General features: G+C 49.3%; 1 protein-coding gene across 1 annotated transcript in view; it reads right to left on the bottom strand.

Annotated features, from left to right (window-relative positions):
* Positions 1 to 12,981, bottom strand: part of Arhgap25 (Rho GTPase activating protein 25) — a 76,436-nt gene extending 63,455 nt beyond the window's left edge. The window contains 1 exon segment of the mRNA XM_051154669.1: positions 12,546 to 12,981. Coding sequence (XP_051010626.1) covers positions 12,546 to 12,873 — 328 coding nt within the window. The 5' untranslated portion in view covers positions 12,874 to 12,981.
* Positions 12,982 to 13,538: the final 557 nt, after the last annotated feature.

A 13,538-nucleotide genomic window follows, 5' to 3' on the forward strand; every position in this document is an offset into this window, starting at 1 on the left:
AAACCTGATTTTTTATTTAATTCTAAGTACATTGCCATAGCTTGGAGGGACAAATGGCATGATTTGATTCTCTTGAAGAGCGGCTGAGTCAGGCCTGATGTGGAGAACGTGTTGTGTGGAACAGGGTTGGCGCGGGGAGAAGATGGGGGAACTGCTGAGGCTGAAGGGCTGAGGAGTTCTGAGGGTTCCAGTGTCAGGGATGGTAGAAAGAGTCAGACCAGAGACACGGGCTGGTGAGCCCAGAGCTTCGTCGGATGCGTTCCATGTGAGATGAGAGAGAAAAGGGAGAATTCAGCGGACTCTAGGTGTCTACTGCAACACCCCTGTGAAGAGTGGAGTCGCTGAATAAGCCAAGTAAAGTGACTGGGAAGAGAATTCAGAACCCGGTGTTATCCACAGCAGGGGGGAAGAGGCCGCTGAGGAGAACCAAGCACGACTGTCTGAGCTGCACAGAGTCCTCAAGAATGACCACAGATATCAGCAGGGTGGCAGCTGCAGGTTCAAGCCACAGGAAGGCCTGAGACCACCTGGCCAATAGCAGACTGATACACTGAGCCCTATCAAGGCCAGCTTCATAGACACGCAGCCCACGTGGTCACACGCGGTCCCGCCCTGACGAAGTCACATCACCTAGCTTGATGCTCGGCTGCCACCGTCATTCTGAACAAACCTTTCTGAACAAGAGCCCTGCGGTGTCCCCATGAATGGCACGGCCAGTGCTGCCAGAAACGCCTGAGTGTTGTGAAGTGTGACAGAGAAGGGTCTCAGAACGCGTGGCCTTTGAGATAACGGAAAGCCAGAAGGTGTGGGGTCAAGCGGGCCTCGAGAAGCCTGTGTCAAGGCGAAGATGTCGGGTGGCATCAGTGGGGTAAGATGAGGATGGAGGACTTGGCTAGCCAAGTTGTGGCTTGAGAGAGGCCGAGTGAGACGCTTCTGAGGGCGGGGCGGGGCGGGGCCGACGTTTAATTAGAATTCTTGAGAAGTGAACATTCCCGTGACTGACATTCAAGAGCCCATGGGTACAAGAATGCAAATGGGGGTTCCTGTGTCAAAGCCTGTGCCCCCCCCTTCTGACCGCAGCTCCATTTCTCACAGTGAGATCACACTCCTGCATGGATTCTTTGGCGCGGACTTTCCTGGATGTGAGTTCCCCACCACCTGACAAACACAGAGCAGCCCCTGCAAGAGCCAGGAAACCATTCCCTTGTTCCTGGCCAACATGTGGTGAACGCAGTCTCCCCCCTCCTTCACCCCCCCCCCAAGGCCCAGAGGTGGGCGGGACACGGAGCTTTCTTGCCTTCATACCTCAACCTGAGGAGACTACAGAAGGCCCCCTACTGTGCAGGTCTCCAGATGGGCAACCCCCCTCGCCTGTTGTTCATGCCTGAAGATGGAACGAGAGGGGAATGGGGGAGTGGATGGAATCTCCCCATGAGCAATTCTCATTGCACTGCCATAGTTTTCGTTTTGAAATATGAAAGTCTGACACTGGGAGTGGTGGCACGCACCTTTAATCTCAGCACTCGGGAGGCAGAGGCAGGCGGATCGCTGTGAGTTCGAGGCCAGCCTGGTCTACAAAGTGAGTCCAGGACAGTCAAGGCTACACAGAGAAACCCTGTCTCGAAAAGAAAAAGAAACATGAAAGTCTGAGCAAGAGCACGAGCAATGGTTAAGGCCTTGAGGAGGAAAAACATGGTACATTCGTAGAAAGACACCCGGAGGACTTGCTGGGGCTCTCAGTTTCAGGGTTCTAATCCACCATGGGAAGGGACACGGAGCAGCAGGGCAACACGCTCATGGTATGCACTGAGGTCACCGTGTTGAAGGCTTGGTCTCTAGCGCCTGGTGCTATCGAGAGGTTCTGGGTCTTAAGGATCCTGACCTCACAGCTGGGGTGGGTGGTAGGGGGGACTCTGGAAAGCTGGGTCCCAGTGGAGGATGTAGAGTGTGCTTCTGCGGGGGACACATTTTTGTCTCTGGTCTCTACTCCACTCCCCCTCTCTGCTGCCTCCTGCCCACCAAGACGTGACCATCTTTGCTCAGCTACAAGCTGTCTTCCTTGATATTTGGTCTCACTTCATACCAAAAGAGATAACACTAGCCAGGCATGGTGGTGCACACCTTTAATCCCAGCACTCCAGCCGCAGAATGAATCTCTGTGAGTTCGAGGCCAACCTGGTCTACAGAGCAAGTTCTAGGACAGCTGGGTCTGTTACACAGAGGAATCCTTTAAAACAAAGAGCCAAACAAATGAAAGACAGAGAGAGAGAGAGAGAGAGAGAGAGAGAGAGAGAGAGAGAGAGAGAGAGAGAGAGAGAGAACTAAATGACATTGGACTGAAATGTTCAAAATAAGTATAAGGTTATTTTTTTTTTCCTTCAAGTACCTTATTGGGTATTTTGTCTCTGCAGTAAACAGCTGACTGACCCAGGCCTCTTATACAGTGTTATGAGGAAGTGGATTTGCCCTCTTCCACGCCTCCACCCTCTGAAGTCACAGTGTGTGCCCTCTCTTTACCCATCATGCCCGCAGGAGTGCTATGTATATGCACTAGGTTTTCACCACTCCCAACAATGTTAAAACCTTGACATTGGATTTCCTGGCCTCCAGCACTGGGAGATGGGAATCTCTACTCTTTACCTTTACTAGTCACAGGCACTTGGCAACTGTAGCATAGAAAATTCAGTCAGGGTCTCAGCACCCCTGTGAGGGAGTGACCACCTAGGGTTATGGGCGTAAGCCTGAAGTAGAACCAGACAGCCCAGTGGTTAGATTTTCTCCAGGATATGGATAGAAGAGGTAACTGAGCACACAGGATGTGGAGGTCATGGGAGGAGGTCAGAGATGGCACAGTGTGCAGTGGGTGGCCTGTGCTGGCTAGGGGAGGCTGATGTGTAATGCCCAAATCACGGGTGGCAAAGGGCTGAGCTTGTAATCCAACCCATGTGTGTAGGTCTTTAAGGGCTCTATTCTCAAATCTCGTCCCGACTCCATCTTTATGCTAGGAATGGCTTCCCAAGTCAAGCTCTTTTTCTTTTCATTCAAAAAACGTTTTAGCCTGGAAGCTTACTTTTTACTTGAAAAGACAAACAGGCAGTTACATTTTACAGTAATCACACAATGCCGCCCATTTCAGGCCACAGAAGGATGAACCTTGGGAGAGCGTTATGCTGTTGGGAGAACTGGTTAAACCCAAGGCTTTCTGGAGAAGTACATGGAAAACAAAGTTTCTCTGGAGTGTGGAACCACAGAGCATGGTCTGTGGGCGCCCTCTGCTGGCTATCAGTGAGAATGCAGCCCGAGAGTGGAAGGTTTCTTAGGCCTTACCTAAGGAACAAACCCTCTGCTGGTTCTTTAAACCTTGTAATGACAATCACACTTCTATTTCTTCTTCTTCTTCTTCTTCTTCTTCTTTTTTTTTTTTTTTTTTTAGTGGGGGGGGAGTGTTAAGACTTATTCATCAAATAAAAGTCACTGTTGTGATATTTTTGTTGTTGTTGTTGTGATATTTTAAACAAAATGTATTCTTTGAGAAATTCCGCACGTTTTGATCAAGTCCACCCCTGTCCCCTCCCATACACCGTGCAACCACTTTGATTTCCCAAATCCATGTTTTCTTTTCTAAACCCACTGAGTCCACTTAGTGTTGCCAGAACATGCACAGGGGTCCGACCGTCTACAGGCACGTGGGCGTATGAAGTGAACTGGCTCTCTTTCCCTCAGCAGCCATCAGCCGTCGACAGCTCCTTTGGTAAGGGTGGGTCTTGATGAGTCCTTCCCAGATCCAGGCTGACACTGTGCCTGAGCTGACCTTGCCATGCCTGCTGTAAGCTCATGTGTCCTGTATCCCTGTCGTGACCCAAAACCGCTCACATTATCTGTCCTCCAGAAACTGTCAGAATTTTAATCTCTTTATCTTTAAGAGCCCTGAGCTGAGTGGAGTTCCCAGTACACGATAAGCACCCAGTAACACATATCAGCCAGAATAAAGAAAAATGATCAAAACAAAACAACTTCCTGGGCAGTTCGATTAGACGTCCCTCCAGGGAAAGGGTGGTGGCCATGGCATGGATGAAGAGGGCAGAGCTGGAAGCCAGATGTTGGATAGATACATAAAGGTGGGGTTTTGTGTGATTCTGGGAAGAGCCTTGCAACACAGCGACAGATGTGGCCTCCAGCGTGTGAGCAGAAGGAAAGATTCCTTAAAGTCGTTGGACGAAGCTACAGTACCAGTTTCAAATAGGCTAAGAACAGCTCCTGGGAAAAGTAAAGATTCCTGGCTTAACGAAGGTTTCCCCCAGCTCCGTTTTCTCCCCCAAATGCTGTGAAAAATTCAATTCAATAAACACACAAAACACCTTGAAGCACCCCACCTCCCCCAGTCCAGCTGATGGCAGAGAGAATTTGAAATGCTCAGAGTGGGTTCAGCACCAAAATAAAGATGAAATGTGAATTTCAGGAGGGGCCCAGGGCACTCAGGCTGAGACAGACCGGAGGTGACAGGTGAATGTCTGTTATCTCAGTGACTTGCGTTAGCGGTGTAAGGACAGGCGGAAGTGACTGGCTGCCAGAGGCCAGCATCCAGCCGTGAGGAGCCTGGTTTTGTAGTAAAAATAAGGCCTGAAAATACAACACTAAAAGGCACTTAGAAATGAGATCTGCCATGGCGCATTTGGGACGACTGAGGAGGGCAGGGTTCGTCAAAGCCAGGCAGTGCTGGGGACACAATCGGCTCTGCCTATGGAGACTGTGCTGGATAAGGAAGATGTTCTTCAGAAAGGTGGGGAGTGCTTTTCACATGAGAGACATGGCAGAGAGCCAGGGACACTCTTTGAAAAGCACCTGTCAACTAGGAGAGAGCGGACAGGTGTGAGCGAATGAAGAAACAAGTGTGCCAAGGAGGGCGCAGCTCCATGGAAGTCCAGAGATAGAAAGGGCATGTGTGCGGCTGCCTTTTCACTCAAAACCGGAAGAAACGCTCCTCAACACTATCCTGCCCTCAAAACCCTTCTTAGGCAGAGCCTAAGTGATCAGCTGCTTCTGAGAAATATGAAATCTGCCCACAGGATATACGAGCAAGGGGTACTGATGCGTTGCATGTTTTTATATGGTGTCTTCAAAGAGCACATAAATTCTTACTAAGCAGCAACAAGGCAAGTTTGCTGATCCATGGTAGAAGAAGTTGGTGTTGAGTCTTGGCTTCCCGGAAGCCAGGTCGATGGGGGAAACACAGTAGGCCCCGCTGCCTTATCAGGACCAAGTGCGTAGGGCAATATCTGAGCTTTGGAATCTCAGAAAGTTTTCGTGTGTGTGTGTGTGTGTGTGTGTGTGTGTGTGTGTGTGTGTGTGTGTGTGTGCGCGCGTGCGCGCGTCTGCTGTCACATGCCAGTCCTTGCTTCCAAACCAGGAAACTTTCATCAAGTAGTAAAAATAAAGCCCAAAGGTACACCACTAAGAGGCATGCTCGGTGGCCTTTCTTCTGTGGGGAACCCAAGCACAGTTGCTGCTCTGATCTGAGCTAAAGATGAGATTGTCTGTAGACAAAGGACACAGATGTTTGCTGAGCACCTCACATACATGATGTGTAGCGAAGACTGTATTCCTCCCTCACGGCACATAGCTGTTACGAATCGTATTTGCAGAACTTCAGCTATGTGCCCTAGGTGTGCCATCAGCTGTCAGCATCACCCCAGGCCATGTTCTTTCCACACCTAACATCTGGCTGGCCTCCTCCAGGCCTGTCAGTCACCAACAGACGGCCCAGGCCTATGCCAAAATCCCATGCCATGCCAATCCTTCCAGACGACTGGGGGTCACCCTCACTCATAGGTCCACAGAGGGAAGAACGAACTGTTTTGATAAAGGTGACCCGAGAGTTGTCAGGGCTGAGTCACATCACACAAGTTCAGAAGCATCCACAGGCATCACCTCAGAGGAGTCATAAAGGACCGCTTACACCATCTTTCCGGAGATTAGCTGACTCCCGGTGAACCCGGTGCCTGCTGTGACCATAGCAGGATGGTGATGAAGCCCAGGTGGGGAGAGAGCCAGAGAAGTCAGCTGAAGTCCACAGTGAGCGTGACTGACTTGGGAAATGCAAGAGGAAGGGGCAGCGGCTGCTGGGGTTCCATCGCAAGCCCTTCTAGCCTGGTTCCTTTCTTGAAGAGGAACGATATAAAACAGGCACGGGACGCCACACAGTAAAAATAACACAGGACGGAGGGGAAGTCTGAGACTTGCTGAAGACTACATACTCCTCAGCCGGAGCGTCTTAAACTGTGGCCTACAGCCCCACGGAGCTTCACGTGACTGAGGTGGGCGCTGTGGAAGATACGGCAAGAGTGAACGGTTTCTGAACCCGCAGTGACCAAAGGTTAACTCAAACTCAAATGCGTGGCAAATGGGTGGGGGGCGCATGTGACGTCACTCGCCCACGTTGTGTCACGGGATTTTACTGCAGTTTTGGCTCCACGCGTATAACGTGCGCACTTGGCACCTGTGCCTGCCATCACGCGGCACCAATATGCGCCTCGGATACACCAGCTCATAGAGGGGACTATCTCAGGTCCCAGCTGCAGGGGTTTTACGTACAAAAATATCCACCTCTGTAGTGCAAAATGGTTGGATTAAAAAATATTTTTCCTACTGTCACTCTTGGCATGTAAATATCAAATTAGTATATTTCTCGGGGCCGACTTGCATTAGAATCTTTGGTTTTATATTTTTGTTTGAGTTGCTGGCTTGAGTTTCATCTAAAAAGAAACCATCTCATGAATTTTGGCTTACAGTCAGGGCAGAATTTCTAGCGATTTCTAAAATGGCCCTCAACATACTTTTGCCATCCGCTTTTATTTTTATAAGGATTCGTTCGTTTTTATTTTGTGTGGATCAGTGTTTGCCTACATGAATGCGTGTGTACCACTTACGAGGGCGGTGCCTACAGAGGCCAGAAGAGGGTGCTTGGTCCCCTGGAACTAAAGTTACAGGTGGCTGGGAATTGCCACTGAGGTGCTGGGAGCAGAACCTGGCTCCTCTGCAAGAACAGACAGTTTGGTTAACCACTTAACCACCTTCCCTGTCACACGCCATTTTATATTATATATTTATGCAAAGTAGTGTTCTCAGCACTGGCAGTTATAAAATCAAAATATTAATCAGTTCTGAAAATCCTTAAAGATCCTGTGCTCTGCAGCACCAACTATTCAGCCAAGATTGAATCCTCTGTGCAAAAAACCAAGCAAGTGCATCTTCCTCACTGGTGTGTAAATCTGCTCTCATGTTTAACAAGTATTAAAATGATACGCATGCCATGGCGTTATTTTTAAATTTTTCTTATGAATTATTACCAATAAATACTGGTTTGTATACCAACTTAAAATACCTAAATACTTGGAGTTGTGTAAAATGTCCCTGGGCTAAATAAGGTCTTAATTAAAGAAAGTTTAAGAAACAGTAGTCAGCGTCCTTATGGAGGAATGTGGTTGGATGGGAAGAGGGTGCCCGCCGACTTCTGGCTCAGTGGTGTCCCTGAGACCTCTGTAGCAAGTCTCAGCACAGCCTTGTAGTTGTTACCCCGCCTGTCTCTACTTATGCATGGGTTCTAGAGGCATAGACCAGCTGCCTTAATATCAGGCTGCGAAGCCTATGAAGTTCTCTTTCAAAGAAAAGCGGTGATGAGCAAAGGAGGGAAAGGCATTATCTCTTCTTGCTATGGCAGCTGTGAAATGATAGAGCTTGTTTAAGAAGTCCCTCTACCCTGGGACATGTGTGGGGTGTGTGGCCAGGCATCTGCAGGACCTGGGACAGGTGTGGGGTGTGTGGCCAGGCATCTGAATGACCTGGGACATCTGTGGGTGTGTGGCCAGGCATCTGCAGGACCTGGGACAGGTGTGGGGTGTGTGGCCAGGCATCTGCAGGACCTGGGACATGTGTGGGGTGTGTGGCCAGGCATCTGCAGGACCTGGGACATGTGTGGGTGTGTGGCCAGGCATCTGCATGACCTTGGGCATCTGTGGGGTGTGTGGCCAAGCATCTGCATGATCTGGGACATCTGAGGGGTGTGTGGCCAGGCATCTGCATGACCTTGGGCATCTGAGGGGTGTGTGGCCAGGCATCTGCACAACCTGGGACAAGTGCAGCTCCTGCCTTGGAGGAGCCTCTTGAGCTAACGCGGGCTGCTGGAGCCAGCTGCTGAGTTGCTAAAGGAGCGCACATTGTGGGAAGACCTTGGCCAATTCGCTTGATCAAGCACTTGGGAGTGGGGGCTAGCGCTGGGCATTATTAACAACGCAGTAAGAACACTTGCTCCTAATTCAGAGCGATTAGAATAATAACGCGTTCGTGTGACAAAGTGACAAAGCCTTTTCCCCACAGTTAAGCATGCTAGCAAAGTTTGCCTGTGTTTGATGCGTTACTGTGTATCTAGACTTCTTGTTGTCCCTTTGGTAGGCACAGAGATTACTGACATAGGACCCTGAATGCCACACAAATGCATTTTGCCTCCTTTCTCTTCCAAAAGAGCTATAACCCTGACTTTTATATGAGTCAACTCTTTGTTTTCCTTTATAGTTTTGCTATATACAAACATATGTACTCTTTTAAAACACAAAGTGAATGAATTTCACTCTATCCCTCTGAGAATTCCAATATGAAAGTGTTGCTGTTCAGCTTCACTTGGGTATTACTGCAATTAACTATAACCGTGCTCTTGTGCAGTGTTCCACCGCGTGAAGATGCTACCGAGCACCAAATCACATTCCCTGGCTGATTAGTGCACATCTCTCCTGCACATTTAGCCGACTGGCAAGCACCGCGCTTCTCTGGGATGTGGGCCATCCGCTCAGGACAGCTAAATCAGGCTGCTCTCCACAATCACAGGATGCTCGGCTCGAGAGACCTCCCTGGACCACATCATGGACCCGCTGGCAGTGACCAGATTTCCTCGGTTCGTTTGATTGTTTGAATGAGAACAAATGCACCACGATGCTTCTCACCTGCACTCGTTAACTAATAAAACTATGTATTTTCATGTGGTTCTCGGTCAAGTATTACTATTTGTGGTTTCTACCTACTTTCCACTCACTCGTGGGTGTCTTTATACGTTCCCTTCCACTTCTGTGTGTCTGTGTCTCCATCTGTGCCTGGGGCTTGTAATCCCAGCACTAGAGAGGCAGAGGCAGGCTCATCTCCGGGTTCATTAACCGGTTAGCCTAGCCATCTAACCCCAGGCCGGAGAGTGCTCCTATGTCAGGAACGATGACTGAGGCTGTCCTCTTACCTCTACATGCACATACACACATGTGTACACCCGTGTGCACACATGCACAGGGAGAGAGAAAGGAAGTAGTGTAAATATTAGGTGGGAGGTTGGGGGAGTGTGACCATGAACACAGTAACAGGCTGTTGTAATTCAAACTGCTGAACTAAATTAGGAGGTGATGCTACACATCCAAGGAAGAAAGATATGTTCCTGGTCCCACCTCAAGGCCAGATTGGAGCCTTTACCTTCTATCTCTAGCTCCTGTTCCCCATGAGGACGGATAGGTCAGAAGCTAGGTGGCCTCATCTTCTCTCACCCTGGCACCAGGAGCACCCAGGCCATGCAGGTGGTCTCCTGGCAGTTCTGCTACTCCGAGGGTACCTGCCATGCTCTACAAAACAGCATAGCTGCAGTGCTCTCCCAAGTCTCAGGGGTGTTGGCTTTCCCTCCAGCCCTGGTTAGCACTCAAGATGAGAGGAACTGAAAAGAGAGGCAGGTCCCCCTGCTGTGCTCTACAGTGGTCAGGTCTCTGTATTTCCCCACTCAAGAGCCTTTCTTGGAGAGCTTAAACATCCCTCCCATCCCCTACAAGTCACATCTTGATTTAAAAAAAAAAAAAAAAAAAAGCCTCCTAAAAGGTGAACTATCCTCCCATGACCTTATAACTGAAATACCTTTGTACAGTGGGTCTATGAAAAATATTACTGTCACCTCTCCCCAGGGGACACTTGGCAATGTCTGCAGATGCTACAGTGGGTGGTGGTAGACTGGGTGTCACCATCCTATAGGGGGTAGAGGCCAGGGATGCTAAGTGCCTTACAATGTGCAGGAAAGCCCCTGAAATCAAGAGTCACCCAGCCACAAATGTCAGCGGTGACCAGGCACAGTAGTGTGATCCTTCTACGCCTACCACCCAGGCTTAGAAAACCAGCCCGTGGCTTCCCTGTGGGGGCTCCCGACTACACGGCCCTTCCTCTGGAGGCGGCTTCTCTGACACCCTGATAAACAGCATCCTACAGCTGTGTCTGGGCATGGGGTGTGGGAGAAGGGGCTGAAGATCTTGTGACTGAATCAGGCACTTTCTCCTCAGAGGGCTGTGCTTCTGATCAGGATCCCAGCCCACGTGACACTCTGCCACATGGTGACTAACATGTAGATGGATGGCATGGATAACGACAAAGACTCTTCTCAACATTATGTACTTGTTATTATATGTCATTCAGCGAGACTTCACTCGGTCAACACTGGTCGTTCGCTCCGCTGGTTCAGGCGCTCAGCACTGTGCACAGTGACTCTGAGGCTGCTGCCCTTAGCTCAGGAAACTGACAGCTCAAAGAAGGATGCTCATTAAAATACAGGATCCGGGGGTCCCCTCCTGAGACAGTCCGTGTGGACCCTGAGAGTCTGTGTTTTTAGCCTGCAGTAGAGGTTGCTCAACAGTAAGCAATCCAGGGGACCACCTGTAAGAACCGCTCGTAGAAAGCATAAAACCTGCTCAGTCTAACCGAGGCTTCAGACTAATGTGGCGATTTTCTATATCTCTGGGAGAAAAAAAAAAGTCTAACGTTTATTTTCTCAAGTTCCCGATTTTTAGCTGAAACACAGATGGTGAGAGAGCAGGTTGCCTTTATGCCAGAGAGGCAGGGAATTTACCAACAAACAGAGTCACAGACACTTTAGTTTACAATTGAACTAGGGTGGCGTCAGAGTGTACGTGTTCGTATGGGCAGGAGAGAAAGCTTTGGCCGGCTTCTCATCTCTGAACTAACCTCAGCACACAAACACACAGCTCCAGCTTTGTTTGGGAAGGTGGTTACTTTCAGTTGACGGTCAAAGCCCCCCTTTCTGCCCTGCTTCCTTCTCACTGTGCGTTTTCACTGGGCTACACCAACCACCACATCCGGCCTAAACCCTCTTCCAAGCAAAATCCTTCCAACCTGTTGCAAGCACTTCAACGCCAATGTCTAAAATCAAGAAGTTACCTCACTGTGGAGAGGAGGCAGAGAGGTATGTCCGTGTGTGTGTGTGTGTGTGTGTGTGTGTGTGTGTGTGTGTGTGTGAGAGAGAGAGAGAGAGATGTCCATTGTGCATGTGTATGTCCATGTGTGTGTGTGTGTGTATGTCCAAGTGTGTGTTTTTGTATATCTGTGCGTGCAGATGTATGTCCGTGTGTGTGCCCGTTGTACATGTGTATGTCCGTGTACATGTGTATGTCTGTGTGTGCATGTTGTGTGTGTCCATGTGCATGTGTACATCTGTTTGTGTATATATATGTCTGTGTGTGTGTGTATGTCCGTGTGTGTGTGTGTGTGTGTGTGCGCACGCGCATGTGTAACATACTTGACTGCTTTCAGCCCAACTGCTTCATCTGACTGTGATCAATTTAAAAATACAATTTATAGTAGAAGAAATATCAGGTATTCAGGCCATGCCAATAATCCCAGCACTAAAGTAAAGCAGGGCTGAGGTGGGAGGGGGAGGGGAGGGGAGGGGAAGGGAGGGGAGGGAGGAGGGGAGGTGTCTCTGTGAATCTGAGCTTCCATAGCAAGTTTCAGGCCAACTAGAACTACACAGCAAGACCCTGTCTCAAAACAAAACAAAACCAAAAAAAGACAGAAAAAGAAAGACATCTATATAATAACAAACAATAGCTTTGAAGCAGTGTATCACTGTGGTCGTTAGAGGGAAAGGGTATGAACTGAGGGCCAGAACACCTCAGAATTATCCTGGACAACTAAGGTCTATCTTTTTCAACTCTTCCTGGTTCGCTCACATTCTGTTCCTCTTGAACACTGTCCTATACTTCAAAAGTCTCTATGCTGACACCTCCTTGCCCTTGTCTGCTGTTTTACTGTAGGTAGCCCCTCACTGGCTGCTGGGCTGGCCTCACAGAAATGTAACACTGGCTTCACTCCGTCCACAAGTGAATCCCTTCAAAATACCTCCTTCTCTGTGCTCTTACTGAAAGCCGTTCAAACAGATAGCCGGCTTTCCAAGCTTCACAGAACCGGCTCTCTGGCGCCATGAACAAAAAGCTCAGCTCTGTGTACGATGCACAGCCTGAGACCATCCAAAGACCCCTTGACCCACGCACCCCACCCCCGGACAGAAGAGAACCCCCTCTCAGCATGTTAGAACTTCAGACAACACATCGACCTGGATGCAAATTTCCGACAAACTCCGTGTAGCCTCAAGGTTTGCTTTGACAGAGCTCCCACCGCCCAGCATGCAAAGCGGGTGCTCACACGGACGAGCCCCCAGGGAAAGACCTGGACCCTGACGGTACCTATTTTCGCGGCCTCCGCTTTCAAGTTGAAATCCCAGTTCCTTGGCAGCTTCAGGGACATTTTGCTTCCGATTTGGGTGAGTAGCCGGTCAAGTGGCCAGTGTGTCACAGTCTGTGCCCTTTTTGCTTTTCTGATCTTCCCTTTGGTTTGTCTGTCTTCTCTGCCTGGTGATTGCTTCGCGGGCACTCTTACGTTCCAGAATGATCTGCCCACGTGTCTCCTTCTTTCTCTCAGATGAAAGGTCCATCCATCTGTCACTTGGGGTTGGCACCCGAGCTCCCCTAATCCCACCCACAGTCCCACAGGGGCTGGCACCCTGCTTCGCATTCACTTTTACCAGAAATATCTCAGTTGACACGTTGCCTCATGGGAAGCAGAGCTCGGAAGAATCTCAGGCCTTACTGAAGCGAAGTTGTGATAAACAACAGCCTCTGCTTTTTTTTTTTTTTTTTTTTTTTTTTTTAACTGTCTGCTTCCTTGCATTTTGAGGAAGTGGGTGGCTGTTCACGTTGTGGCGTTATGATCACACTTTCTTCAGAAGGCGTTTGTTAAGAAATTTTTTGTGAAGCTAGCACGGGTCTGTGATATAAGGCTGTGGTTTTAATTAAATAAAAAGAGAATCCGCACAGCTTTCTCCGGGTGCCTTGCCTTCTGTGCTTTCCTCCTCCTCCTCCTCCTCGCCTCAAGCTTTTTGGTGTTCAAAAGTGGTCAGACAGGCAGCGAACTTTCTGCCTAAGTTACCTTCTTTAAATTTCCTGCCGTATAAGGACCACAGCGCCCAGGCCTGCCTGGGTGAGAGGGTCCAAGTGGCCCCCAGCCTGATGCAAGCTGGGTTTGGATGCATTCAGCAGATAAGTTGATTCTGGCTAGGTAGAACCGCTCAAAGGTCAGTGCTTCTGCCATTTTGTGTACCCGGTGTGTTACCCAACATGTGTTAAAAAAAAAAAAAAAAAAAAAAGCTCACTCAGTTTTCCTTCCCTTTTAATGGACTC

Source organism: Acomys russatus, chromosome 13, assembly GCF_903995435.1.
Source record: "Acomys russatus chromosome 13, mAcoRus1.1, whole genome shotgun sequence".
Classification (NCBI taxonomy): domain Eukaryota; kingdom Metazoa; phylum Chordata; class Mammalia; order Rodentia; family Muridae; genus Acomys; species Acomys russatus.